At 40.6% G+C, this 25,488-nt stretch overlaps 1 protein-coding gene across 1 annotated transcript; it reads right to left on the bottom strand.

Annotated features, from left to right (window-relative positions):
* Window positions 1-523: 523 nt before the first annotated feature.
* LOC149841606 (homeobox-leucine zipper protein HAT22-like) lies at window positions 524-2,013 on the bottom strand. Its single transcript, XM_090001091.1, has 4 exons — window positions 1,808-2,013; window positions 1,453-1,724; window positions 1,174-1,253; window positions 524-1,067 (listed from the first exon to the last, which is right to left on the bottom strand). Exons 1-4 carry the CDS (start codon window positions 1,998-2,000, stop codon window positions 794-796), a joined length of 819 nt encoding a protein of 272 aa, XP_089857217.1. The 5' UTR covers window positions 2,001-2,013; the 3' UTR covers window positions 524-793.
* Window positions 2,014-25,488: the final 23,475 nt, after the last annotated feature.

The following is a 25,488-nucleotide window of genomic DNA, read 5'->3' as shown; positions in this document are numbered from 1 at the left end:
TACAGTGACTCCCTACCCTCTCACTGTTCACCCCTTGGCCACCAAATCTTAGATCAATTTCTTATGTTGTACTTTAGCTAAATATCTTAATCATGACCAACAAAACCATTGGATTATGTTTATCATTAGTCCAAGTAGTTGCCAAACCTTGCTTTGAAAATCAGAAGGGTGTAAAGATTCCAATACTTTCTTGTCCCACACGCCTCTGGACTAGTCTGCCTGTCTTCAGCATGAAGCAAGGGACAGAAACAACACGTGAGAGGGCCATCGGTCGATCCATCATGTAATCATAATAGCCCCCAACCAAAAAAATCAATCAATCATCATCATTATTCCCTGCTCATCACCATGTGAAATGCAGGAGGCAGGAGACACAGTGGGACCACCCCCACTACCATGTTTCGCTACTTTTTGAAACCCGTCATTATTCTCTCTCTCTCTCTCTCTCTCTCTCTCTCTCTCTCTCTCCATTCGAAAACCGTCAAAGAAGATATGAATGGAGAGCAAGAAAAGATAAACATGGTTTGACATACAAGAATATTATATTGCATAAAAGTTAACGTAACAAGAAGAGTGTCGCACTGTTGCTAATGATATACACATATCTCATCAGTAAAATCTAAACAAATTCTACACCTTTGATCATATTTTAATAACAACTCCGGAGAAAGTGGGAATTTACAAATGGGGGCTATCTAATCTAGTGCAATCAGGAAATGGAGAGAGAGAGAGAGACCACTACCAAGAAAGAGTCCTCCTCCAGCCCCTTCCCCCTAATCAGTTTTAAAACTCCCTAACAAGCAGCCGAAGAATGGGTGAAGGGGTTGTAAAAGGGGGTCTTTGTGGTCATTGTGAAACTGTTCTTGTTGGTGTCTTTGGTGACAATTCTCTCGCATGAGGGACACATGGTCAGGGTTGCAGCAGGCAGTTGCATGCATAGTGGGGAGGCGAATTTTAGAGCCTTGAGTTCCTGCAGCTCCTTCTGCAACCTTCGGTTCTCGTCTGTGAGAGTCTCGCAGCACCTCTTCAAGAAATCGCAATCAACTTCGGTCTGCTTCAACTTAGTCCTACAATAAAGAAAAGAGAGGGCATGAGATTACATCTCCATACTTTTTAATGATAAAATTCATTGATACTATATATGAACAAAAAGGTTCTCAAGTTAATTTGTACCTTGCCCTCCTATTTTGGAACCAGACTTCAACCTGCCTAGGACGCAGATTCAATTGCTTGGCTAAGGCTTGCTTTTGCTTCTGAAAACAATAGTAGATGATAAGATATGATTCAATATATATATATATATATATATATATATATATATATATATATATATATATATATATATATATATATATATATATATATATATATATATATATAAAGAAACCCCATGAAGAATAAAAACCACAAACAGCCTTAAATTTTTAAAGGAAAAAGAGATAGTGGTCTTACCGGATTGAGAGTGCTATGCTCTTTGAAGCTATCCTCCAAGAGGGCAGATTGTTCCTTGGTTAGCCTCAGCTTTTTCCTTCCATTACCTTCTTCATCTTCATCACTTACCCTCGAGGACACTCTCTCAGTTTCCAAATCTTCGCTAACGGATTCCCTTTCTCTCTTTATGCAAGATGGGGCACTGTGAGGAGACGATAGAAGGTTGTTCTCTTTCTCTTCATGATAAATCATACTGTCATCGAGCTTCTTTTGTGGTTCGGTCGTTCCCTCATCTAAAAGTTTAACAACCCTTTTTTAATATATATATCCAATTCAAAAATATATCAAAGAAAAGCACATATAAATATATATATACCTCGTGAAGGAGGAGTGTTTAGGAGACACAAAGAGAGATCTGGTTCGAGATTGGTGGGAGGAAACAACCGATCAGATCTTGCGCCGGAGGGTTTATTCGGTTTAATCTTTAACGATTTGGCCGTAGTCTTTCCTTGAGAGCTGTTCCCCAAGGAAAGCATGAGATTGGTGTTGCACCCATCTTCGAAAACCATTTTTTTCACAAGACAGGCAAAAGTGGAAGAGGAAGATGAGGAAGAAGGGGAGGGGGGAGGGGGAGGAGGAGGAGGAGGAGGAGGAGAAGAATGATGAGCGTTGAAGGGAGAGATGGAGAAAGCAAAGGAGAGAGAGAGAGTATTATTACTGATTCTTCTTTTGTGTATATATTTAATGAGAGGAGAGGGAGAAGAGAGACAATGAATACGTTTTATTGGACATAAAGAAGCCCCGGATGTCACTCTACAAGGTTGACCATCATCAAAACGGACACCATCAATGAATGACGCATAATTGAAAAATAGAAGCCCAAAGGAAAGAGAGGGCGAGAGAAAAGAAAAAAAAGGAAGGGAAGAAACGCTCCCCTCCCATGAGTCCAAAACAATGATAATATAAAATTGAAATGGTATACACGTGGATCTACATCGGAGTGGGTACGCAACACATCAAGAGGAATGGTTCGTCTTTTTACGCCACCCCCACCCCCACCCCCACCCATATGTCAATTAAGCCTCCTAAACAATCCCTTTGGGCCCCACCCATCTCAGTCCCTGCCTGCTATCGTTACCAGATCCCCTGCAACTGATTCCAACCCTTATTAATTATGCATAATAATAATAAGGTTTTAACATCTTTACGGATAAAGAGTGCAAATCGTACCGCATTGCACCTGCGGATCCAATCGAAATAATGACCGCAATTCATTAGTGCATTATTTTTATTAGTATTTAATGATAATAGGAATGGATTTCCTAATTTACATTTATTTTTATCGGCACTTTTAATGAAAAAAATCTCTTATTGGTTAGCATCTTCCACCCCGAATCTATATGGCTTCAATTTTGATGAGTAAGTTTGGTGATCACTGGGTCTATTCATAGTTGTAGCCTAAGTTGGGTTAAGGAACGATTTGGTGGGGATCATGATTGGTGGCCCGTATTCAGAATTGCCCACTTTATCCCGAACAGCACGCAAAGTTGCTGATCCATCTCTGTGTGCGTGTGTATATATGTGTTTGAATGAGTAGGTGCATGCGCATCTGTTGGGTGTTAGATGTTTACGAGCCTAATTCTTCGGTAAGCCGGCACGGTGTGATAGTCCTTCTTTACCGTCCCAAGCCTTTTAATCGCTCGCTTGTAACTACGGAAGCTTCGATAACTGAAAGTGCAAGAAAGCGAGAGGATAGAGAGGGAGAGAAATCACAATCACTTGAAAGTAATTACAACGAGGGTGAATAAAATAAAGCTTTTCGTATTTACATTCATTCACATTTTTGCCCGAAGGCTCGTTACAGTTTTGATCTATGGGCTAACCCTTCAGGGTATTTATCAACCTGAACCAAAGTACATAGGTGGCCCAGAGAAAGTTGCAAGTAACTCGACACTTTACATCAAGACTCAACCAAAGCAAAACAGACTCTAGACACAACTGTACAAAGTAGGTCGCAGGAGAACAAGACTCTTCAAGTCATGTGCCGCCCTTGTGCCATCTACTTCGTGGTAGGCCCTGACTTCGGTCGGATATCATCTCTTCATCCGGAATGCTAGCTCCCACGTCGGCTTCGCTGTCTCCTCCCACTAGACTAGATACTTCTTTGCTTCGCTCAATTAATTGATCTTTTGGCAAAGGATCTTGTTGAGACACTTATCGGCCTATTGTGTTGTCGAAGCCCTATGCAAGATAAGAGTGTGTTGTGGCACACTACGTTCTGGATCCCCCTCAACCACATAAAATAGTTTCAGGTTGCACACATGGAACACCGGATGCACCTTGAAGTTTAGGGGCACGTCCAGCTTGTACGCTAGGTTGATCACTTTCTTGGTGATAGTGAATGATATCTCATACTTTCTGGTCAGTTCACGATGTCGTCCACAGAATATGCATGTGCAATCCGGATAGAGTTTCACCAACACCTAGTTCCCAACATGAAATCCAGCAAGACGACGGTCCTTGTCCACCTACTTCTTCATTCTCTTGACCGCTTTGTGTCAAAACGCCTTCACCAACTCAATTTACTTGTGCTAATCTCAAACAAACTGATAGACAAAGGATGACCTTCCTTTCTCCTGCACGACTAGAGTGTGCAGGGTCAACGACTACTGTCCCATAGCTATCTCGAATGGGTTGTAGCCTAAAGACTCACTCTTCTAAAGATTATAGCAGAATTGGGTTACGTTCAGAAGCTTTACCTAATCTTTCTTATTTACGCTAACAAAGTGCCTGAGGTATTGCTTCAATAGGCTGTTGATGCACTCTGTCTGCTCATCGATTTATAAGAGAAAACTTATTGAAAATAGCATATCAGAGCCGAATAGCCGAAACAGTTCACACAAGAATTTGCCCGTGAAGCTAGCATCATGATCACTCACAATGTTTTTTGGTATATCACAGTGCTTCACCACATGCTTAATGAACAACTCTGTCAACTTCTCTGTAGGTCACTCTTTAAAAGTTGAGATGAAGGTGGCATATTTAGATAAATAGTTCACCATCACCAAGATGGAGTTGAAGCCATCTACCTTCGGTAAGCTAACGATGAAGTCTATGAAAATACTTTTCCAAGGACGTTCTGGGATAGGTAGAGGTTCAAGGAGGTTGACAGTCTTCTGGTTGGTCCTCTTGTCTTACTGGCAGATGAGGCATGTTCGCACATACCCCTCCACATCGTCTCTCATTTGTGGACAATAGTAACTGTGCTCAAGGAGTGCTAAGGTCTGCTCCTGACTTGGATGACCTGCCTATAAAGTATCATGGCACTACTTAACCAATTCACGGTGAAGGCTTCCCTACCATTGTACGAAGATGCATCCACTTTTAATCATGAGAAGGTTATCTTGTAGCTAAAATCGTCGAGTCTTTTCTGCCTGCGATAGAGAGACAAGGTGTTGTGATATTGTGTCTTGTTGCATTCCTTCGTGGATGCAGTCCAGCAATGCGCCCATCAAGCAAACTTCAGAAGGCTTCACCCGCACAACCGCCAGTTTTGCCTTACGACTTATGGCATCAGCAACAACGTTGGTCTTTCCCACCTTATACTCTAAAGTGAAGTCAAACTTAGCTAATATTTGCCATCGAGCTTGCTTGGGTGTCAGTTTCTTCTGCGTCTGTAAATAGCTTGTGGCGATGTTGTCCATTTTGATGACAAATAAGCTACCTAGAAGATAGTGTTGCCAGGTCCTGAGGCAGTACACGATAGCCATCATTTCACGCTCATGCACTGTGCAACGCCTCTCTGCATCCTTTAGCTTTAGGCTCTCATAGGCAATTGGATGACCCTCTTGCATAATAACTCCACCGATGGTGAAGTTTGAGGTATTTGTGTGAACTTCAAAGGGTCTGGAGTGGTCCAACAGTCGCAACACTGGTTTCCTTACCAAAAACTTCTTCAAGTCGTCGAAAGCATCTTGGTAGGCTTCTGTCCAGAGCCATACCCAATTCTTCTTTAGTAAATTCGTGAGAGGTGCAACAATGAGGGAGTAACCTTTGATGAATTACTGATAACAGCTGGCCAAGCGAAGGAATGACTGCAACTCTAGCACTTTGGTCAGCGGATTTCATTCATGGATGGCTCTTATCTTATGACCGTCCATGCATAGCAAATCATGTCTCACGACGTGGCCAAGAAAGTTGATCTTCTCCTGGTAAAAAAAATACTTCTCTCGCTTGACATAGAGGTCATTCTCCATCAACAACTAAAATATTGTTCGCAAGTGCCCGACATGTTCCTCCATACTGCTATTATAAATCACGATGTTGTCGAGATAGACTACCATGAACTTATCTAAGTAAGGATAAAAGATCTTGTTCATCAACATCGTGAATGTGGCTAGAGCATTTGTTAACCCGAATGACATCATTAGGAATTCATAGGCATCATAGCGAGTGACATAAGTCATCTTGCGCTCATCACCGTCAACAATCCTCACTTGCCAATAACGCGATCATAGATCTAGCTTTAAAAAGACACGGGCACTGCCTAGCTTGTCGAACAGGTCCGTTATTAGTGGAAATAAATACTTATTTTTCACTGTAACCTTGTTCAATGCATGGTAGTCCACACATAGCCATTTGGAGCCATCATGCTTCACCTGGAAGAGTACTGGGGCGCCAAAGGATGCTTTAGAAGTACGAATAATACATGCCTCCAACATCTCGTCCAGCTGTCTGTGCAACTACTTCAATTCAGCTGACCCCATGCAATAAGGGACCATGGCAGGGAGCTTTGCTTTAGGAGTCAACTCTAACTTGGTTGACCTCGTGTCTCGGTGGTAGACGCTTCAGCAATTCTGAATGCATTACTTCTTAAAACTTAGCTAATAGTGGGGCAAGGGTCGGCGACACTACTGTTTCCACCTTCTCTTCTTCGGTGTACACAGTGAATAAGAATATTTGATCTACACGCTTGATACCCTTCTTTAATTGCATAATAGATAACATTGAAGACTTACCTCCAAGTATAAGTCACTCACCGTGTATAAAAAGTTTATCCCTATGATTGTCAACAAGTTGAACTTTGGCAACATCATCACATTCTGGCTGCGAAGAAACTCCATGCCCAAAATTATTCTGAAGTCGTCCAGGGATACCACTGAGAAGTTGACTTTGTTGACCCAACTCCCAATTTAGAGAGCTACATCCCTTGCTTCACCAAGGATTGGATTGGCCTTAGAGTTTCCCGTCTTGATGGTCTTCTGCTTTGGCCTAGGCTTCAAGCCCAACCATTTCACCTCTTCCCGCGAGACAAACTTATGCGTGACCCCAAAGTCTATCACTGTCGTAGTAGACTTCTCATTCACAATGACTTCTAGATACATGAGCTCTTTGCTAACCAACATACTCTCGATTGCGCAACTTATAACTACGTTGATCGCCTGCATGACTCTCATCCTTGGTTGTATGACCTCGACGTCACTACTCTCCGCCTGCACTACATTGGCCTGCCCATCGTCCTTCACGAGGCGCTTTGGACATTGCTTGGAAATATGTCTCTCACCACATAACCAACAAGTCACAACCGACCCTTTGTTGTTGTTATTGTTGTGCTTTCTATAATTCTACTTCTTGTTAGAATGGTGCTGGGTCGTTGACTCATCTTTATTGTCACGCAAATCCTCCTTCTTGCCTCCGTGATCCAGCTTTTTTCCAGCCTTAGTTGATGGAGTGAAGGACTTACGTTGTGTATCCACTAGTCGCTTGGCCGTCACATACACATCTTCTAAAGTCTAAGAATTGCTCATTTCCACTTCAGACTGTGCCCAAGGATGTAATCTCACAATAAACCAGTTGACTTTGTCTTCATCTGGTAAATTGGGTACGTCTAGCATGAGCTTCTAGAACATCCTGATGTAGTCTTGCAAGACTCTAGTGTGCTTGAGTTATGCTACCATCCGATAAGCTTGGCGTTGTGCATTCCTTGGCATAAAGTAGTTTTGTAACTCACTTTTGAAGGCTTCAAATGTATCAATCACACAATAGGCCATTTTCATATTGCTGCGCTTCCGTCTCCACCAGGCTATAACATCTCTGTCTAGTAGAGTTGTTGTCGCCTTCACCCTGAAGTCTTCGGCCAATACATTCTGAATGTCTAAGTAGTTTTCACCTGGAACAAAAAGTTTTCTATAACCTTTCTATCCTTGGAACTATTGAATTTAGCTAGCCTCGACACATCTATCTTTGATGGCCTATCACAATTTTTGCCACTGAGGGTAACTGTCCGCTGCAAAGTGCGGTTCTTCAACTAAAGCTCCTCAACTTTAGTTTGCAGGGTGGTCACTGTCATAGTCAGCGAAGTAAATTGTCCTATCAATATGTTTATCTGCTCTCGCATGCTCGTCACCTCATCGTCTAGTCCTTTAAACAACTCATCTGCGCATGAAATCACTTTATCATGCAAAGTCACATCAGCCACCAGTTTGTTGATGATCGCGGCCATCTGCTCATCACCCTGAGGTGAATCCATCTCCTCGGCCTTGACAACTACCTTTCCTTTGGTGCTCCACAAGTTGTAATAGTGTGTCACGATGTCTTACTCACAAATCAAGGCTTGTCAACGCGTCTCTCAACACCGACTCCTGAGTCCCTTCCCCAACAAAAGAATGGGCTCTGGTACCACCTATCATGGGCCTAATTCTTTAATAGGCTAGTGCGGTGTGACAATCCTTCCTTACCGCCGCTAGCCTTTTGATCGCTCGCTTGCAGCTGCAAAAGCTTTGATAAATGAAAGTGCAAGAAAGCGAGAAAATAAAGAGGGAGAGAAATCACAATCACTCAGAAGCAATAACAAGAAGGGTGAACAAAAATAAAGATTTTTGCATTTACATTCATTCGCATTTTTGCCCGAAGCCTCATTACATTTCATATCTATGGGCTGACTTTTCAGGGTATTTATCAACCTAAACCAAAGTACATGGGTGGCCCGAAGAAAGTTGCAAGTGACTCAACACTTTACATCAAGACTCAACAAAAAGCAAAACAAACTTGAGACACAATTGTACAAAGTAGGTCGTTAGAGAACGCACACACACAATATATATATATATATATATATATATATATATATATATATATATATATATAGGTAATATAATTGATTGAAACTCCTAGGTGTGAGTTGTTTCAACTAAATTTAATATTGTGGAGTTGTTCAACTTGGCCAAATTATTAAGAAATAGGTTATGGTAATTGCGTTTTTTTAATAAAAATTAGTTTTTTAAATTGAAATATTTACAGCCATTGATTTTTGAATTGCCCAAAACAAATATGTTCATACATTAAGATTTGGTGATCGAAGGGCTGGCTCTTACTAAATGAGACACTTGAATCACCAGGATGTCGAAACAACCTGTGCCTATCAATTCTGACTCATTGATGCCATATACACGTCCTCTCTTATCTTTTATAAACATAGATATGCATGTTATTAAAAGTTTGCATATGTGGCACGAATGAGCAGTTTAAAGATATCATAGAGGGCGAATCGTTTTTTTCCGAAAGAAATTTTATATTCAGAAGGGTTTTCATCAAGCAAAATGATTTTTGTTTTGTCTTAAAGAACTCTCTAGAATATCATCCTATTCTTAGAACATTCGGAACAATCATGGTTGTTCAACAACATCAAAATTATGCAGACAAAAGAATTGCACCAGTCAAATTAATCTTAGTATCTTCCATTAACAAAATCATGATTGAGTTCAAGTCCATTGGCTGAATATTAGATCATGGACCCTATGCTATTTTTTTTTTCGAAAGAAAAATGGACCCTATTCTTTTTTTTTGTTTTCTTTTACTTGTTTTTTGGCAGATCAAGAAAAATCCTCTCATCATTTAGCACACATTGACAAGTCTTCAGTTGGTAAAACCTTTGAGGTCCTCCTGTTCACAGGAGAGTACATCCAGCTTGACCTTGTGGTATAAGGGTCACTCCTCGTGGGTCTTGAACCGTGGTCATCCCATGTCATGTGACAAATCATGGTTGTCCCTATCCACAAAGTGGTGCTAACACACACACAAAAAAAAATTGTTAGGTAAATGAGATTTGCACATGTATACATGTAATCATCATCATATGATCATAAAAGAAATGCCAAGTTGGCCTACTATTCATTCGACTACGAGTAGTAAGTCCCAATGAAAAAGTCGTGATCACCTCGCATTATAGGCTGTGTTTCTATTCCCTTTCTGTTTTCACTTCTCAAGAAGTAGGTATTTGTAAGGTGAGAGGTTAATGTGAACTTGGGGGAGAGATGCTGTACTGCTGTGTGGGGATCGGAAAAAGTGGAAACAAGTGCACCGTGCTTCCTGCCCATTGCTTATTTACGAGAAGCGTCGTCAGTCACATATTGGGGGCACACAAATTGTCTCAAACATTTTGTTAGGTAGCATTCTTTATTGGTGGGCACGCCATTATAACTTTTTTTTTTTTTTAAAGGCAAACTGGGGTTAGGCAGACCCTACCAGTTATACAACTATACCATTGGGTTTTGAACCTGCAACGTCCACTAGCTACGCCATTAAAACTATAATAGTGGAAACTAGAAACAACAAATGAAATATTTTTTGTCTTCTAAAGTACGTAACATTTAGGTGTGACTATCTTCATATTGAACACAATTTGATCTGTTCATTTATGATTGGCTGCTTCAATCTAAATCACGTTTATTTATTTCCTAGAAATTAATTAATTTCACTTTGAATGGAGAATTAATTTAATTTCAAAAAAAAAAAACATGAGTGGAACATTTCTCAAAAACTTTGTTCAAATATGGTCCAAAGTAGAAATAGTCTAACCTTAATTCATATTAAAAATATGCAGTTACTCTAAATAAATTGCCGAATAAATGCGTGTGTTACAGGCTTCGACGCCCATTAATAACAAGGAAAGGCCCCTCGTATGAGTTCTGTATCACCGTGCATGATGATAGTCAGACCTAAATGATGCATACTTTACGAGTGTAGATGCTAGAAACGAAGATTGCTCATAAGGAACTTTCCCTTCCTGGCTAGGGGCGACCATGGTTTGTCATATGACATGAGGTGACCACAGTTCAAAACGTTAGGAAGGCATCCCTTGCCGCATCCTTGAAGTTGGGTGTACTTCGTGTATATATGTTCCACCGGAGCTGATTTGGAGGACCCAAAAGCCGTGTGAATCACATGCACTAGTAAACTATGTACGCATATATACATGAACAAAAGAATATTACTTTTTTTTTATATGGTGACAAAGGGATAAAGGGTCATCCAAACCGGTTCCAGACCAAACCCGGAGGAACACCGAGAGATTTGGTTCGTCACAGTAAATGAGAGGGTCTAAAATCGGACTCGAGTTGCTTTGATTGTTATTGGCTCATAAAGGTCTTAGACCAACCTACCTCGCCGGGCTATAGAAGTGAAACCAGATATGGCTTGACCACTTACACTAATTTTTTAAGCCACTAAACAGCAGGGCCTGTTTGGCATCGTGTAAACTGTGACCAAGTTCTTGAACTTGATTCTTGCTAGTAATAGTGACAAGAGCTGGAAACATTTATCTTCCCCATGGTATCCAGATGCATTGCAGCTTTAACCACCTGTAAATTCGTGTCATTCTTGTAAATAAATATTCTCTGCACGTTATTTTATTCGTTTTAAATGATCCGGTAAGGGTCTGCCTAACCCCAGCTTGCCTGTGGAGAAAATAAATTTTCGTAAAATAACTGCAAAATGAACAAAAAATAAAAGAAATATATATATATATATATATAGAAACTCGTCTGAACTAAGATAAATCCGTTGGCTTTGTGGGCCCTTCACTCACACCTTGTTCCTAATCCAGTTTGATGAATCCGGACCGGGTCTCTTCTCGATATGAATTACGATACGGTACGATTTCCGCATCGTTTCAATTTTCGCGTCTCGTAATCCGACAGACGGGCAGGGGTAGGCTGACGTTGGTGACAGGTGACCCCCACCAATGATTTGGTATCATGGTCACTCAGATTTCGTGTGGGGAAATTTTGAGGCGTCCACGTTGGCCAAATCACGAATGAGTGAGTGAGTGAGAGAGAGAGAGAGAACAAAGGCGAAGTGTGAGGATTTGGAGGAACTCTTTTAAGGTTTTTTGTATTTATTTTCTCAATCATCCATCTCCTTTCCTTTCATGAGCTAGCCGCCCAAGGTGGCCCACAAGCGATACTGGCAATTGACATAGAACTAATCAGTTAGCCAACATGTCACAATGACACACCATTGTGTACGTGTCATGAATAACAAGGGTCGGACACGTTATGATATGTTGACACGAACTTACCATGCATGGGTATTAATTTATTATTCTTAAATATTATTTTATTGCTTTTAATAGTATTTCAGTAAAAATAATTGTTTATATATTAAAACATTACAAAATAGTTTTTTATTGCTTTAAATATTCAAAAAATCTGTGTCCCCGTATCTTATTTTTGAAAAAAAAGACTGGAACATGTGAGTCACCTATCAGGTCATACAGGTATTTTTGTGGCATAGGTCAGCCAAATGGGAAATAGATAAAGTAGTTTGAAATCTTAATCTTAAACTTTTAAGAAATTTTCAAAATTGCACTTAACTTTTTGGTATAATTCAAGAATTAGCTTGACATTCAAACAAATTTTCGAAAAGGCATCAAAGTTTCATTTATATATAGATCATAAACAAACTTTTTTAGCTATAGTTGGCACCAACTTATCATGCATGGATTAAGCCCACAATGGCTAGGCTTATCCGGTGTTGGCAACTTGTGGACTTCACCAAGCTGAAGGGACGTCATAAGTTTGAAATCCACAGGTGCTTGTCCCTTGTCATGAGGTCGAAGCTGGTGTGCTCCTTAGTGGGCAAGAAGAACCTGGGGTTTGGGGGTTTTACACCACTGTGCTCGCGAGTGAGTGTGTGTGTGTGTTGGTTCCCCCCCCCCCCCCCCCCCCAAAAAAAAAAAAAAAAAAATTATCATTGATTAGTACAAAAAATATTGCCTTTTCATTACCCTCTTAACCACTGGAATATACTGTTGATCTCATATGCAACCCTAAATTTGTGAGGCATATGAATTAAGTGGGTTTTGTTTTAATATAACTTTGCCATAAATCTTTTTATTCTTTTGGTTTTCTATTTATTCTTAAAATGTATTCATCTTTAAATCATCATCATCCCCGTTCCACAACAAATTAGTTCAAATAAAGACTAAAGTGAATTTGAAATTAGAGATTATTAATTTGGAGATTTTTTAAAAATTTATTGTCACATCTTGTCATGGGTATTGTTTAGTTAACCACAACGAACTCTAGGTCTCTGATCCTGGGATAAGCTTTCGAAATTTTACACTGCCAGGACAGTGACATTAAGTACGGCAGGCAGAGCCACCAGCGTAACTAGTTCTCTGATCCGGGAGAGGGTTGTGTATGTTCGCCCCCGATGATTCACTGAATCCCACGCCTGTGTTCGGGGCTTTGAATGAGCACCACGTATACAAGCACATGGGGCTCGTATTCCTGTGTATGTTGACATAACTTTGCATCGGACTCTGGTGTTGTTGTAAAGACTTAAGTATCCTTTATTGCTATTCTTCTCATAAAGTGATGGTTTGAGAAAATGACAAAAATGTCTTTCATTCAAAAAAGAAAAAACAAATAGTTCAAAAAAAGGACAAACATGTCTTCTTCTTCTTTCTCCGTAAAACACTATAAAACCCTTTCTCTCTCTAGAGAAGAAATCAAGGGAAACAAAGAGTTCTTCCTGGAGAAGGCCATGAACATCAACCCTCTCACTCTCTCTCCCTTCTCTCTCTACTTCTGTGCACATCCAACAGACGATCCTACATTGCTCCATCGTCATCTTCTTCTTCTTCCTTCTTCGTAAAACATTGTAAAACCCTCTCTCTCTGTAGAGAAGAAATCAAGGGAGGTAAAGGGTTCCTCATGGAGAAGGCCATGAACACCAACCCTCTCACTCTCTCTCCCTTCTCTCTCTACTTATGTGCATGATTTAGAGTTTTTGCCCTTACAGGAGGGGGGTCCGGGGGCTCCCCCCCGGTGCGGATCCCGCTGCGCGGTCAGCGAGCGGGGGGGTCCAGGGGGGCCGCCCCTGCACTATAAGAAAATTGTTAATTAGCGACGAAAATTTGCGACGGATTTTTTCCGTCGCAAATTAGCGACAAATTAGCTAGAGAAAACTTTTTTCATGAATCCGTCGCTAATTAGCGACGGATTAGCGATAAAGGTTGTTTCATCGCTAATCCATCGCTAATTAGCGATAGATTAACGACAACAATTTTTCGTCGCTAATTCTCAATACAAGAAAACCATTTTAGCGAGGGAATTTTTCCGTCGCTAATTAGCGACGGAAAAATTCCCTCGCTAAATTTCGATTTAAACCGAGCGCGAAATTTTCCCTCTCTCCTCGTTCGAAATTTAAATCAACCGCACGATTTAAACCGCTCTCTCCCCGTCGAAGAGTGCGCTGGAGAGCATGACGGCGATGAGGCAGATTGTTGGAGGACGGCGACGCCGACGGATGAAGACGACGGAGGACAGCGACGACGGAGGACGGCGACGACAGAGGACGACGACGATGGAGGACGACGACAACGGAGGACAGCGACGATGGAGGACGACGCCGACTTCGAAGGACACAGTTTCATGGAGGACGGCGACGCCGGAGGACGGCGATGACTTCGAAGGACGCCGTTTCACGGAGGACGGCGACACCAGAGGACGGCGACACCAGAGGACGGTGACGACGTCGGAGGACGGCAACGGTGACGACGTCGGAGGACGACAACGGTGACGACGGAGGACGGCGACGAGTTCGGAGGACGTCGTTTCACGGTGGATGGCGACGAGGCTGAGCGATTGTTGGAGGAAGGCGACGCCGGTTCACGGAGGACGGCGATGCCGGAGAGCACCGGTTCACGGAGGACGATACAAGTCTGTGAAATCTCTGTCGGGTGCGGTATAAGTCTGGCTTATTGCTGCCGGAATACCGCCCGACAGGGATCAATTTTTTTTTATTTTTTTTTAAAATTTAGCGACAGATTAGCGACGGTTAATGTCCGTCGCTAATCTGTCGCAAATTTGCGATGGAATTAACGACAGATAAGTTTTTTCGCCAATTAGCGAGCAAAAATTCGCGATAGCCTCTATCCATCGCTAAACTGTTTAGCGATGGCTTAGCGACGAATTAGCGACGGATTTAGGTCGTTGCTAATCCACAGGTTTCTTGTAGTGCTGGCGGGGGCCTCGGGGGGCAGCGCCCTCCGGACCAATTTTTTTTTTGGGCCTTCCAACAATGATTTGTAGTATTATCGGGCTTTCCTACAGCAATTTGTAGTATTTGTAGTGTCTTCCGTAAATCACGAAACACTATAGCGATTTGTAGTGTCTTCCGTAAATCGCTATAGCGATTTGTAGTGTCTTCCGCAAATCGCTATAGCGATTCGCAAATAGCTATAGCGATTTGTAGTGTCTTCCGCAAATCGCGAAACGCTATAGCGATTTGTAGTGTCTTCCGTAAATCGCTATAGTGATTTGTAGTGTCTTCCGCAAATCGCTATAGCGATTCGCAAATCGCTATAGCGATTCGCAAATCGCTACAGCGATTTGTAGTGTCTTCCGCAAATCGCTATAGCGATTTGTAGTGTCTTCCGCAAATTAGGACCAACTTGTCAGAGCCATATCTCCCTAACCGGAGGTCATATTCCAAATCGTAAAAAGTGGTGTCTTTGTTATTGAGTCTAGTTTATTTTTGTAAATTTTCAGCAATTTCTATTGTCATTTCATTCCCCATTTTAACTTCAACGATACATTACAACCACAATCATCAAAAGAAAGATTGCCCAAGCTAAGAGTCACCGTTCTCGCCCTCCTCCTCGACAGCAACCCAGTCGGTGCAGTCGCGCTGAGGATGGCCAGCAGAAGCTCCACCACGTCGTCTTCCTCTCCCTAGCGAGGAGGTCTCAGCGGAGCCGTCGTTCCAGTGACGGGTGTTCATCTCGTTCCGGTGACGGGTGTTCTACGAAATGTAAATCCCCCCTCCTGTAAGGGTAAAAACTTTGAATCAGGCTCCACAACAGTCAATGTGCAGGTCAGTCGGTGCTTGATGGAGCAATGTATGATCTTCTAATGGATGTGCACAGAAGCAGAAATAGAAGGGAGAGAGAGAGAGTAAGAGGGTTGATGTTCATGGCCTCCTCTAGGGGAGATTTCTTTCTCGGATAATCCTGCAGTGCAGAGACTGGGTCTTAAATAATCATCTTTGGGGCACTTAAGTCTTTACAACCACTCATTTTCAAGAGCCGTCATTTTTTTTTGCACCAATGGAGGAGAGGGTACTTAAGTCTTTGCAATCGCATCAAACTCCAACGCTAATTAATGCTGACAAACATGGGGATACGAGACGCACATGCTTACATACGTGGTGCTCTTTGGGACCCCGATCATGAGATGTAGCTAACTGCCCTGTTCGGGGGGGGGGGGGGGGAACATATAACCTGCTTCGCTGATCCGGGGGCGGTTTGTCCGAGCAAAAATAAAAAAGTTGAGAAATGTTACATCCGTTATTGGATTACATCAAAATTTTCGGGTACCTTTTCGAAAATTTCCTTTTTCAAAACTTTTTATCTATTTTAAGAGCCGTCCATTTGTGTATTTGATTATATAATCAAATAGCCACAAAAATTTGTTAATTTGTTTCTTTATCCCGTATGTCTAGATCAAGCAAAGTCTCACGAACGTTCTAATATTGCGTAATAATTTAGTTCAACCATCCCCATGGTATCTTTCTTCTCTTTCATCCACATTTCTATCTAGTAAATTAAGAAAGCGAGCATAAAATGATTGGTGACGTGCTCAACTGCTGCATAATATGTTTACCTTATTTTCTGAATAGCGACGCTTTCCCTCCTTTGACTTTCTGATAGTATCACTCTTTGCTTTGAAAACACTTAGTGGGCTATAATTGTTGATGAGGAGAACATAAGCATATGATTTCAGAATCATCTTTGTCCTTTTACATTGAGAAAAAGGGGCAGTAGCATCGTATATATTCTTCAATTTTCACTTTACGTTAGAAACCGGGTCGGATCCAAAGTGTTAGATTAGTATATGGAACCTGGTATAGTTTGTGAAATTTCATACAAGACCTGTGGTTTTTCATATTAAAACGATAAAAATATTATTTTACCGAGTATGTATCGGGTCTGGTTCGTGTAATCCTTATAGGAACGGGTGTAATTTTTGTTATGGCAAACAAATCAAACACAGGTCCAGAACTGATACCCGCACCCAAATTCAGATTCGAGTTTAGACTCATCTGGGTCCAAACCAGATCCGGCCTGTTGATACCCCTACTTGTGAGGTGCAAAAAAATGCAAGACTTGTGGTTGGATCAGGACAAGAGACGTTGGACAGAAAACTGTCCAAGTCAGCTTCGGCGCCGTCCATAATGAATATGAATGACGCTCAAAATGTACCAAAAGCATTCGGCTTGGATGCATTTCAGCCAATCAATTTTCAACAATTGATGCTGTTCATCTAGGAAGTGAGGGAGGGGGGGCATCATTAATAATTGTCATTTGGACACGAGAACGCGTGATGTGGATTCGACGCCCAAGTTCGAAAAAAACAAAAACAAAGGACAGGAGGACACGGTTTTTTAAAATTTTGAATACTTTAATGTTAAAAATGAGTTTTTATTGAAATAATACTTAAAATACTAACAGTATGTGTTAGTGTTCGTGTCCACTCGTGTCAGGGAGGACATGCCACCAAAATGGGGTGAAATAGTCACATAGGTTTTGGTTGCCATTCATCTTTCATCCAAGGTGCCTTGGGCAGTTTTCTGTCTAAGGACTCTTGAACCTGATCCACTCTCATCTTAATAGTGTTCACGAAATTTACAGCATTCATATGAGAGAGAGAGAGAGAGAGAGAGAGAGAGAAGTTGCCGTAGGTCATTGCTCCGATGCTTAGAATTAACAATCGTATAAGGTAAGCTCCCCAGCATAGTTTTATACCTCTAGTTCAGAGAGACCAAATCCATATCATTCGATAGGGTACGTAATTCAAGAATAATGTCATGGTAGTAGCATCATCACCTCACCGACCTACTTAAATAAAGGCCTCCACTTGCTGCCCCCCTTCCTTATCTTTTTCCTTTACAATGTTTTTCACCTGCGCATCATTCTTGTGCTCTCTCTCTCTCAAAAGTATATTCATAGTATGATGTAAATAATAAACCCCCACAAGGCAGGTGTTCATGCATCTAAGTTTATCCCTAGCTAACTGTTGAGTTTGGTCACATGTGTTGACGTGGGGTTGTTCCACCTTTTCCTATCTTTGGATTTCTTTTTCTTTAGCGTTGCCGCCCATTTAATTCCCTTAAGGCATCCACCATCATAGGGTGAGGTGAGGGTTGGGGGGATGTGGATAAGGATGTGTGTGGTGGCATCATCACATCTACGTTGATACTGATCTATTCATCCACAATAATATTGTCAAAAAGAGCCAGCCTAACAATAATGCTTCACACGCGTACTTGGAGACTTCATTGGACACAATCATGAAGAAAATTATATTCGCAGATCGTAATCATATTGCTTTCCTTCGTTCGTGGGGGATTATATTCGCATCCAATCACATATTGCATTTTTGACTTAACATGCGGTCTGAATCATTTGCACTCTCCCAGTAAAGCAATGGCCCTCTATGTTCATCCCAAGGGGGAAATCTGGTGTTTCTTTGGGCCTTTCTTTAATGTTTTACTGATGCTCTTTATCAATTTTTTTTTATAATGTGAACGAAACCGATGCTCTTTATCAATTCAAACAGGGCATGCCACCCAAGCTAGTGAACCGCATTGATGATAAGGCCTTTAATAAAGATAAAAGTAATGGATGATGCATATATGAGTTTTGCATGAATAATTTATTCGCCAAACGAGACACCCTTTTGATGAAAAGCAGGACATTTTCCTATTGTAATGGCTATAATGTCTCTTGCAGGCATCGTATAAATGTATTTTAAACATGACCTCATGTGAAACTGCTCACATGATGTTGCTTAGCCACAATTACAACCATGTTCGGTTTTAGGTATATTTAGGCAGCACAGCATTTCCTATGGAATAGATGTTTCTTTTAATATGAAAAAAAATGTTGAAATGACTACATTATTAGATATAGTTGCAAAAAGTATCAATGCTAAAAGCACTACAAGTTGTAGTGGCGGACCACATAGCGGTTATCTTGTCCTCATGAGTTCGAGTTGCCCAACACTTTGGCTTCAGATTCAAAATTGGCGATCCTTTATAGTGGCAACCAGAAAAGAAGAGTTTTTCAAACATCTCTGAGCTACTTCTTCAAAATATGCGTCTAACACGAAGCACACCATTGAAGATCGAGATTGCATGATTTTGAGAAACTAAGAACAATTTTGTTACTTCAGATCCATTTGCAAATTTATTATTACATGTAGTTCTTAGGGTTGGACTAACAATGTATAAAATAATATATATAATTAGCACTATAGATACTCTATAGTTGGTTATCATCCTTCAGAGACTACGAATTCAATATAGCAGCATCCGTTTCATTCTTGGGTTGATTCAGTTAGACTGTAGAAAGTATTTTTGTAGAAAGTGCAATACCATGAATTTATATAGAAATAAATTTTAACATGGCATGGATGGGAAAAAAAATTCCAGGAATATTTGAGAGATGATCGTCTGGTTTTCATCATTTACATAACTAAGAAAAAAGAAACATGATCAGATGCTGGACCGGAGCAATCCAACTACCGTTTATCCAAATATGGAGCTTTAATGCAAATGGAGAATAACCATGACTTCTGCTTAATTGGCCATTAATAAAAAAAGGGGGGGGGGGGGGGGGGTCATAATAATCATTATCTTCACTGGGGCCCCTTAGTAGATATTTTCTAGATTCTTATTTCATAGGGATAACAATCTTACGTATGACGCACGAAACAACCTTCTACATGTGACAAGTGAATAGTTTCCTAGATTATCCTTTTTCACTACGTCAATGGATCGATACCGATAAGAACACCGAAGTGACATGGGCATGAGACACAAATACGCATGTGATTTTTATGAAAATCAAGAAATGATGAGGACACGTTTTTAATCTTTAATAAAAAAAATATATTTATTTAATACTTTTTGTAAATAACTAATAATAATTATTGATTTTTTTTTCAAGTGTATATATATGGGGGACCAAATGAAAATTAACAGGAATCTTTGTTTTCCTTGTCTCACGCTTGTTTATTACTTGAGGTTGAGAGCTAGGTGGAGACTTCAATTTTGCCACTCAGTTCTAGTCAAGGAGCCATGATTGTGGATTTAACATAATCAGTAGTCAGAGAAAACGTACAACTAAATTTCCACAAAACGTTATAACCAAAAAAAGAAGAAAAAAAAAGAGAGGAAACCAAATAGAACTCAAACAACAAAAGTCAAAAGATAAAAAGAGACAGAAAATGTGATGTAGCTTGGGTTTAAGGCCCTTTCTTACTTCTGGGTAAAATTCCCATATAGTTCAATTAGGTACAAGTGGTGGGGCTATGGAACAAAGTTTTGGTGTGATAGATTGGACTTATCCTATCAGGTTTCAGATGGGCTAAGATAGAGTAGGGGACATCAGCAAGGAAGTAGAAAAGGTCACGGCTCAATCATGGGGGAGATTAGATCCTCCGGAAATGACGGCCGTGAACCTTATTCATAGCGTTCTTTGGATGGATCTTTTGGGTTGAAGATCCAAAATCCAATGTCAGCACAATTGACTGAGTTCTTGAAGAAATTAAGTCCATGATTAATTGGGTTTGTGACCATAAAATCTGATTGACAAGTGCTATATGGTACTTGTCCACAAGGGCTCCATGCACCTGGCTAGGAGGGTTCGATTTAAGACATTCAAGTTGAAGGATGTCGAGAGTTCGGTACATGGGGTGCACGTTCATTGCCACAAGTCCAAAGTAGCAGGCTTCCTGGTAGGTGAGGGCGGCAGCCGAAAGAGGTAACTACTGGTAGGTGAGTCATACGGTAGGGCATCATTCTCTCCCACGCTTCACTGCCTGAACCGGGGTTTTTCCTCACTAAATATAAACAAAAAAATGGCTAAATGGTGCTTCATCCTTAATGGCTGATTTTAGCAAGAATGAGATAGGGTTAAGTCGACTAAATTGCTAAAATTGTGCCATCTAATCGATTCCTAAGGTTGGTTATGAAAGATTTTGGGATTCCCATTAATCTGATTGTCCTTATTTTTACATCATATATAAGTCCAAAAAATAACTAGTTAATATTTTAAAGATCATTCAAATTACAGGGCAAGATAGACGACAAGTTACCTTGCCATTCAATATTCTTAACGGTAAGGTTAGTTCTCGACTCGCTCGAATCCCACGGGTTATCACCCAGCCTGCCTACGAAAAAAAAGAAAGTATGGTTTTATATATATATATATATATATATATATATATATATATATATATATATATATATATATATATATATATATATATATATATATATATATATATATATATATATTTGGACAGCTTGGTAGACAATCTTTCAAAATCATGTCTTTCCACTATGATATTACGGCCTGTTTGGGATCTAGGAACTTGGATAGGAGTTGATGCATTTGGCAAAAAGTCTTCCAAACTACCACTTGGTGACTGTTTGAAAACTGGTAGCTGGGATGGGAGTTAATGCATTTGGGATGGAAAGTGGCATTGTATTTACACTAAAGAATGCAATTGACAGCTAGGAGGTGGTAGCTGCCAAATCTAGTATTTGGCAGCTGCCACTTCCCATCCCAGCTACTAGTTTCCAAATAGTGCCTTAGGTTTGGTGACTTTTTACATACGGTAAAGGTAGTGTTTCAGACCACCATGTTTTCACTTTTGTGTTTCTGATGTATATACCTCTTTAGCACTCTCGAGTGTCCGAAAAAGCCTTACGGCTTAAAAACCCCATGTATTGGGCCCCTCTATCACCCTCTTTATGTAATCTGCTTACAAGTTGTTATAAAATTTTTTTTATGCATCCTTGTCTCCTTGCTCACTTTGTGTTTGTGCATATGCGTACTCTTGCTTCCGCTCTTGCGCGTATGTTGTGAGTTGCTTGCGCGCATAAAAGGCCTGCTTTCGCTGTTTGTGATTACCCAAAGCTACGTCGTGGGGGCCTTTGCTTCTAAGCCCGTGACAAGTTGGTACCAGAGCCTTGTCGACATTGAGATTGACAATGACACTGAAGAGAAATGTTATAACTCCTTCAGGCAGTATGGTTTCTCCTGAAGAAGACTTCATAGCCTATGATCGTGTGTCAGCCATCTTGCGTGATGTTGTCGAGCTGATTGAGATAGTGACCAATATAGAGAAGTTGGTCAATGGAACTTGTGCTGCTTTTACGGATCTCAACAGGGAGATCAAGACGGTGGTAGGTGGAAGACTCTATGGAAAGTCTTGTCACTAGATTTGGAGATTCGATGGATGGCCTTGCCACTAAGTTAGATGATTTGTTGAGTCGATTCAACATCATGACTGCTTAATTGAATGTTGTTCGACAAAAGAATAATCAGTTGGAGAGATAGTTGAGGATTGTCCCAACTAGTGGCACTGCGACACATGTAGATAAGCCGTGTTTCAGGCTACCTAAGCCCACAAAGTATAAGGACACTCGAAACTCGAGGGATCTTGATAACTTTATTTACAAAATAAATCAGTTTCTTGAAGCTGCTAGAATAGAGGAAGACGCAGATAAGCTGCGCACCAAAACAATGTACTTTATGAATGAAGCGACCCTTTGGTGGAGACATCAATTAAGTGATGTTTGATGTGTGTTGGTCATCATAGTCTCTTGGGAGGACCTCAAGAGGGAATTATGCAACTACTTTTTGCCTATAAAATAAGAAAAAAATGGCCTGCAAAAGGTTGTTGGTGATCATGCATATATTTTACGTGTTTATTTATCTTAATCTATGCATGATTGAGTGGAAAGTTGAATTAAAAACCTAGTTTTATCATTAGTTTTGAGAAACCATATTGAATTAAATTTTATCAAAAAATCATATTTTTCAAAGCTTTCCTTGCAATTTTAGATTTTAGCTTTAGATTTTATTAGAGGTAGTTTAGTTTAGTTTAGGGTAAAGAGCCCTCTAAGGTCCCTAAAAGGTCCCCTCAAGGGACCCTCAGACCCTCAGAAGTGCCCCTCAAGAGGACCACAAAGTGATATGCAAATAAGAAATGCAAAGCCTCCAAGGGGATAAGAAGACTCAAGCACTGAAGAATTTTTCTTTTCTTTTAGTTTAGGATTTTATTTATTTTATTCATTTAATTTAATTGGGTTGTATAAGGCCGCTGTAATTATTTTGTTTAAGCCCTCTGTGTAGGGCAATACTCTTTTAGTATTCTTTTATTTATTTATTTTTTTCTTTTTGGCAATAAAGAGTAGTGTAGTTGTGTGGTTGAATACAAGTATTTCCCGTTCCTTGAGATCGACTTGGACTCCACCACTCGTGCGAGCTGGTTTTTATATTTTTGGTGTCTACTTTCAGTTGGATTTTATCAAAAATATTGTTTTAAAAAGAGTTTTTCAAAACTCACACCAGTTGGCATTAAAGCAGACAGGGTCAATTCATGACTATATCAAGGCATTCTCTTTGATAATGTTAGACATTGAAAGGATGGTTGATGAAGATCGATTGTTCTATTTCAGTAATAGGTTGCAATGATGGGCAGCCACAGAACTCATTCGGTGGGAACCACATAATCAGGGTCGACGAGATGGCCAAAATAATAACCATCAAAACATGAATAACTTCTAGGGTGACAACTATCATCGCCGTGATTGTCGTATCTGCCATGGTGATCACTGGGCGATACATGTGCCAACAAGAATGGAGATAACCGCGCACCCTAAGCTGCAAATGCCGTTCAGGGTGAGGAAGTTCATCAACCTGCATAGGCGCCAGCTGTTGGGGAAATACAAATAATGAATGCAGTGAAGGTGACAACTACTATAGAACTGATCGTATGCAAAAAATTGATGTACTTGAAACTTCTACTCAATGAAAGACTCACCAAGACCTTGGTAGACATAGGCGCCACACATAATTTCATCTCGCGTGAAGAGGCAGAACGGTTGGGATTGCAGTGGGTAAAGAAGAAAAGCCGCATGAAAGTGGTTAACTTTGAAGCAAGAGCCATCTATGATGTTGTTTGTGATGTGCCAGTGCGGATCCATAACTGGTCAGAAAGTACCACATTATTAGTCGAACCTATGGATGATTTCAAAGACATCCTTAGAATTAAATTCTTGAGAAGCAATAAGGCAGTGCCAATGCCTCACCTTAACGCTTGAGTTTTAAGTGTGAGAATCAGCCCTGCATGGTTACTACGATACCGGTGAAGCCTTGCGAGTGTCTGGTGTCTGCGTTCTATTTGAAAAGAGGCATGAAAAGTGGTGATGAGACTTTTCTCATCATAATTCATGTTATAGATGAAGCAGGAGAATCTACTAATGTCGCAGAGGCCTTAGTGCCTGTATTGAAGGAGTTTGGTGATGTTATGCCTACCAAACTCTCGAATAAGCTACCTCTGAGGCATCATATAAACCATCAGATTGAGTTAGTGCTTGGTGCATGGCCACTCACATTGGCTCCCTATCATATAGCAATTCCTGAGCTACAGGAATTATGTAAGCAATTGGATGACATGCTCGAAGCAGAAGGCATTCAACAATTCAAAGCTCCCTTTAGAGCACCCATGTTGTTTCAGGCAAAGCACGATGGGTCGAAGCGTCTGAGCATCAACTATAGGGTACTAAATAAAATGATTGTGAAGAATAAGTATCTGCTTCCTTTGACCGCAGACATGTTTGATTAGCTCGGAAAGGTAAAGGTCTTCTTTAAGTTGGACCTGAGATCAGGTTATTGGCAAGTCAGAGTTGCCGAAGGGGACAAACCAAAAACTACCTGTGTAACGCAATATGGGGCGTTTGAATTCCTTGTTTTGCCATTCGACTTGATGAACGCGCCTGCTACCTTCTCAACCCTGATCAACAAAATTTTCTACTTGTACCTTAATAAGTTTATCATTGTGTACTTGGATGACATATTGGTGTACAACGATTCTATCGAGCAACATGTTTGACACCTTCAGATTGTGTTTTAGACTCTAAAGGACCACGAGTTGTTTGTCAAGTAAGAAAAGTGTTTATTTGGTCAGAAGGAAGTTCACTTCCTTGGCCATATTGTGAGAGAAGACACATTGAAAATAGACCACAAGAAGATTGAAGCTATTCAAGCTTGAGAATCGCTTGCTAAGGTTCCTGAATTATGTTCTTTCTTGAGACTTGTCAATTACTATCGGTGATTCATCAAGAGACATTCACAGATCATTGTGGTCACATATCTGCTAAAGAAAGACAGACCATGGCTATGGTTTGATGCATGTCAAAAAAACTTTTGATGAGTTAAAGTATGCATTGATAGAAGAACCAGTGCTAAGGTTGCCCGACTATCAACATTCGTTTGAAGTGCAGACTGATGCATCTGACTTTGCAATCGAAGGGGTGTTGATCTAGAAAGGACATTCCATTATATTTGAGAGCCAAAAGCTAAACGACGCTGAGCATTAATACATTGTGCATGAGCGTGAGATGTTGGCGGTTGTGCATTGTCTCCGTACATGGAGACACTATCTTTTGGGGTTGCAATTCATTGTGCGCACTAACAATGTTGCGACAAACTACTTTCAGACTCAGAAGAAGCTGAGTCCAAGACAAGCTCGCTGGCATGATTTCCTAGCAGAATTTGATATGGTCCTTAAGTACAAGCTTGGCAGGACCAATGTTGTTGCTGATACCATGAGTTGAAAGGCAAAGCTTGCAGCTTTGCTCGCTTGGGACGACAATGTTAATTAACCAACGAGCGATCTTTTCGACCAGGTTCGA

The sequence above is a fragment of the Nuphar pumila genome, chromosome 3, assembly GCF_984573655.1.
Source record: "Nuphar pumila chromosome 3, dmNupPumi1.hap1.1, whole genome shotgun sequence".
Taxonomy (NCBI): domain Eukaryota; kingdom Viridiplantae; phylum Streptophyta; class Magnoliopsida; order Nymphaeales; family Nymphaeaceae; genus Nuphar; species Nuphar pumila.
Note: the sequence above shows the minus strand (reverse complement) of the source record. Positions and strands in the feature narration are given on the sequence as shown.

Coding starts and splice junctions, on each gene's coding strand:
- LOC149841606 (XM_090001091.1), bottom strand. CDS start 2,000: ATGGTTTTCGAAGATGGGTGCAACACCAATCTCATGCTTTCCTTGGGG. Junction 1,725..1,807: donor AAACACTCCTCCTTCACGAG/GTATATATATAT, acceptor TTAAACTTTTAG/ATGAGGGAACGACCGAACCA. Junction 1,254..1,452: donor AGCATAGCACTCTCAATCCG/GTAAGACCACTA, acceptor TATTGTTTTCAG/AAGCAAAAGCAAGCCTTAGC.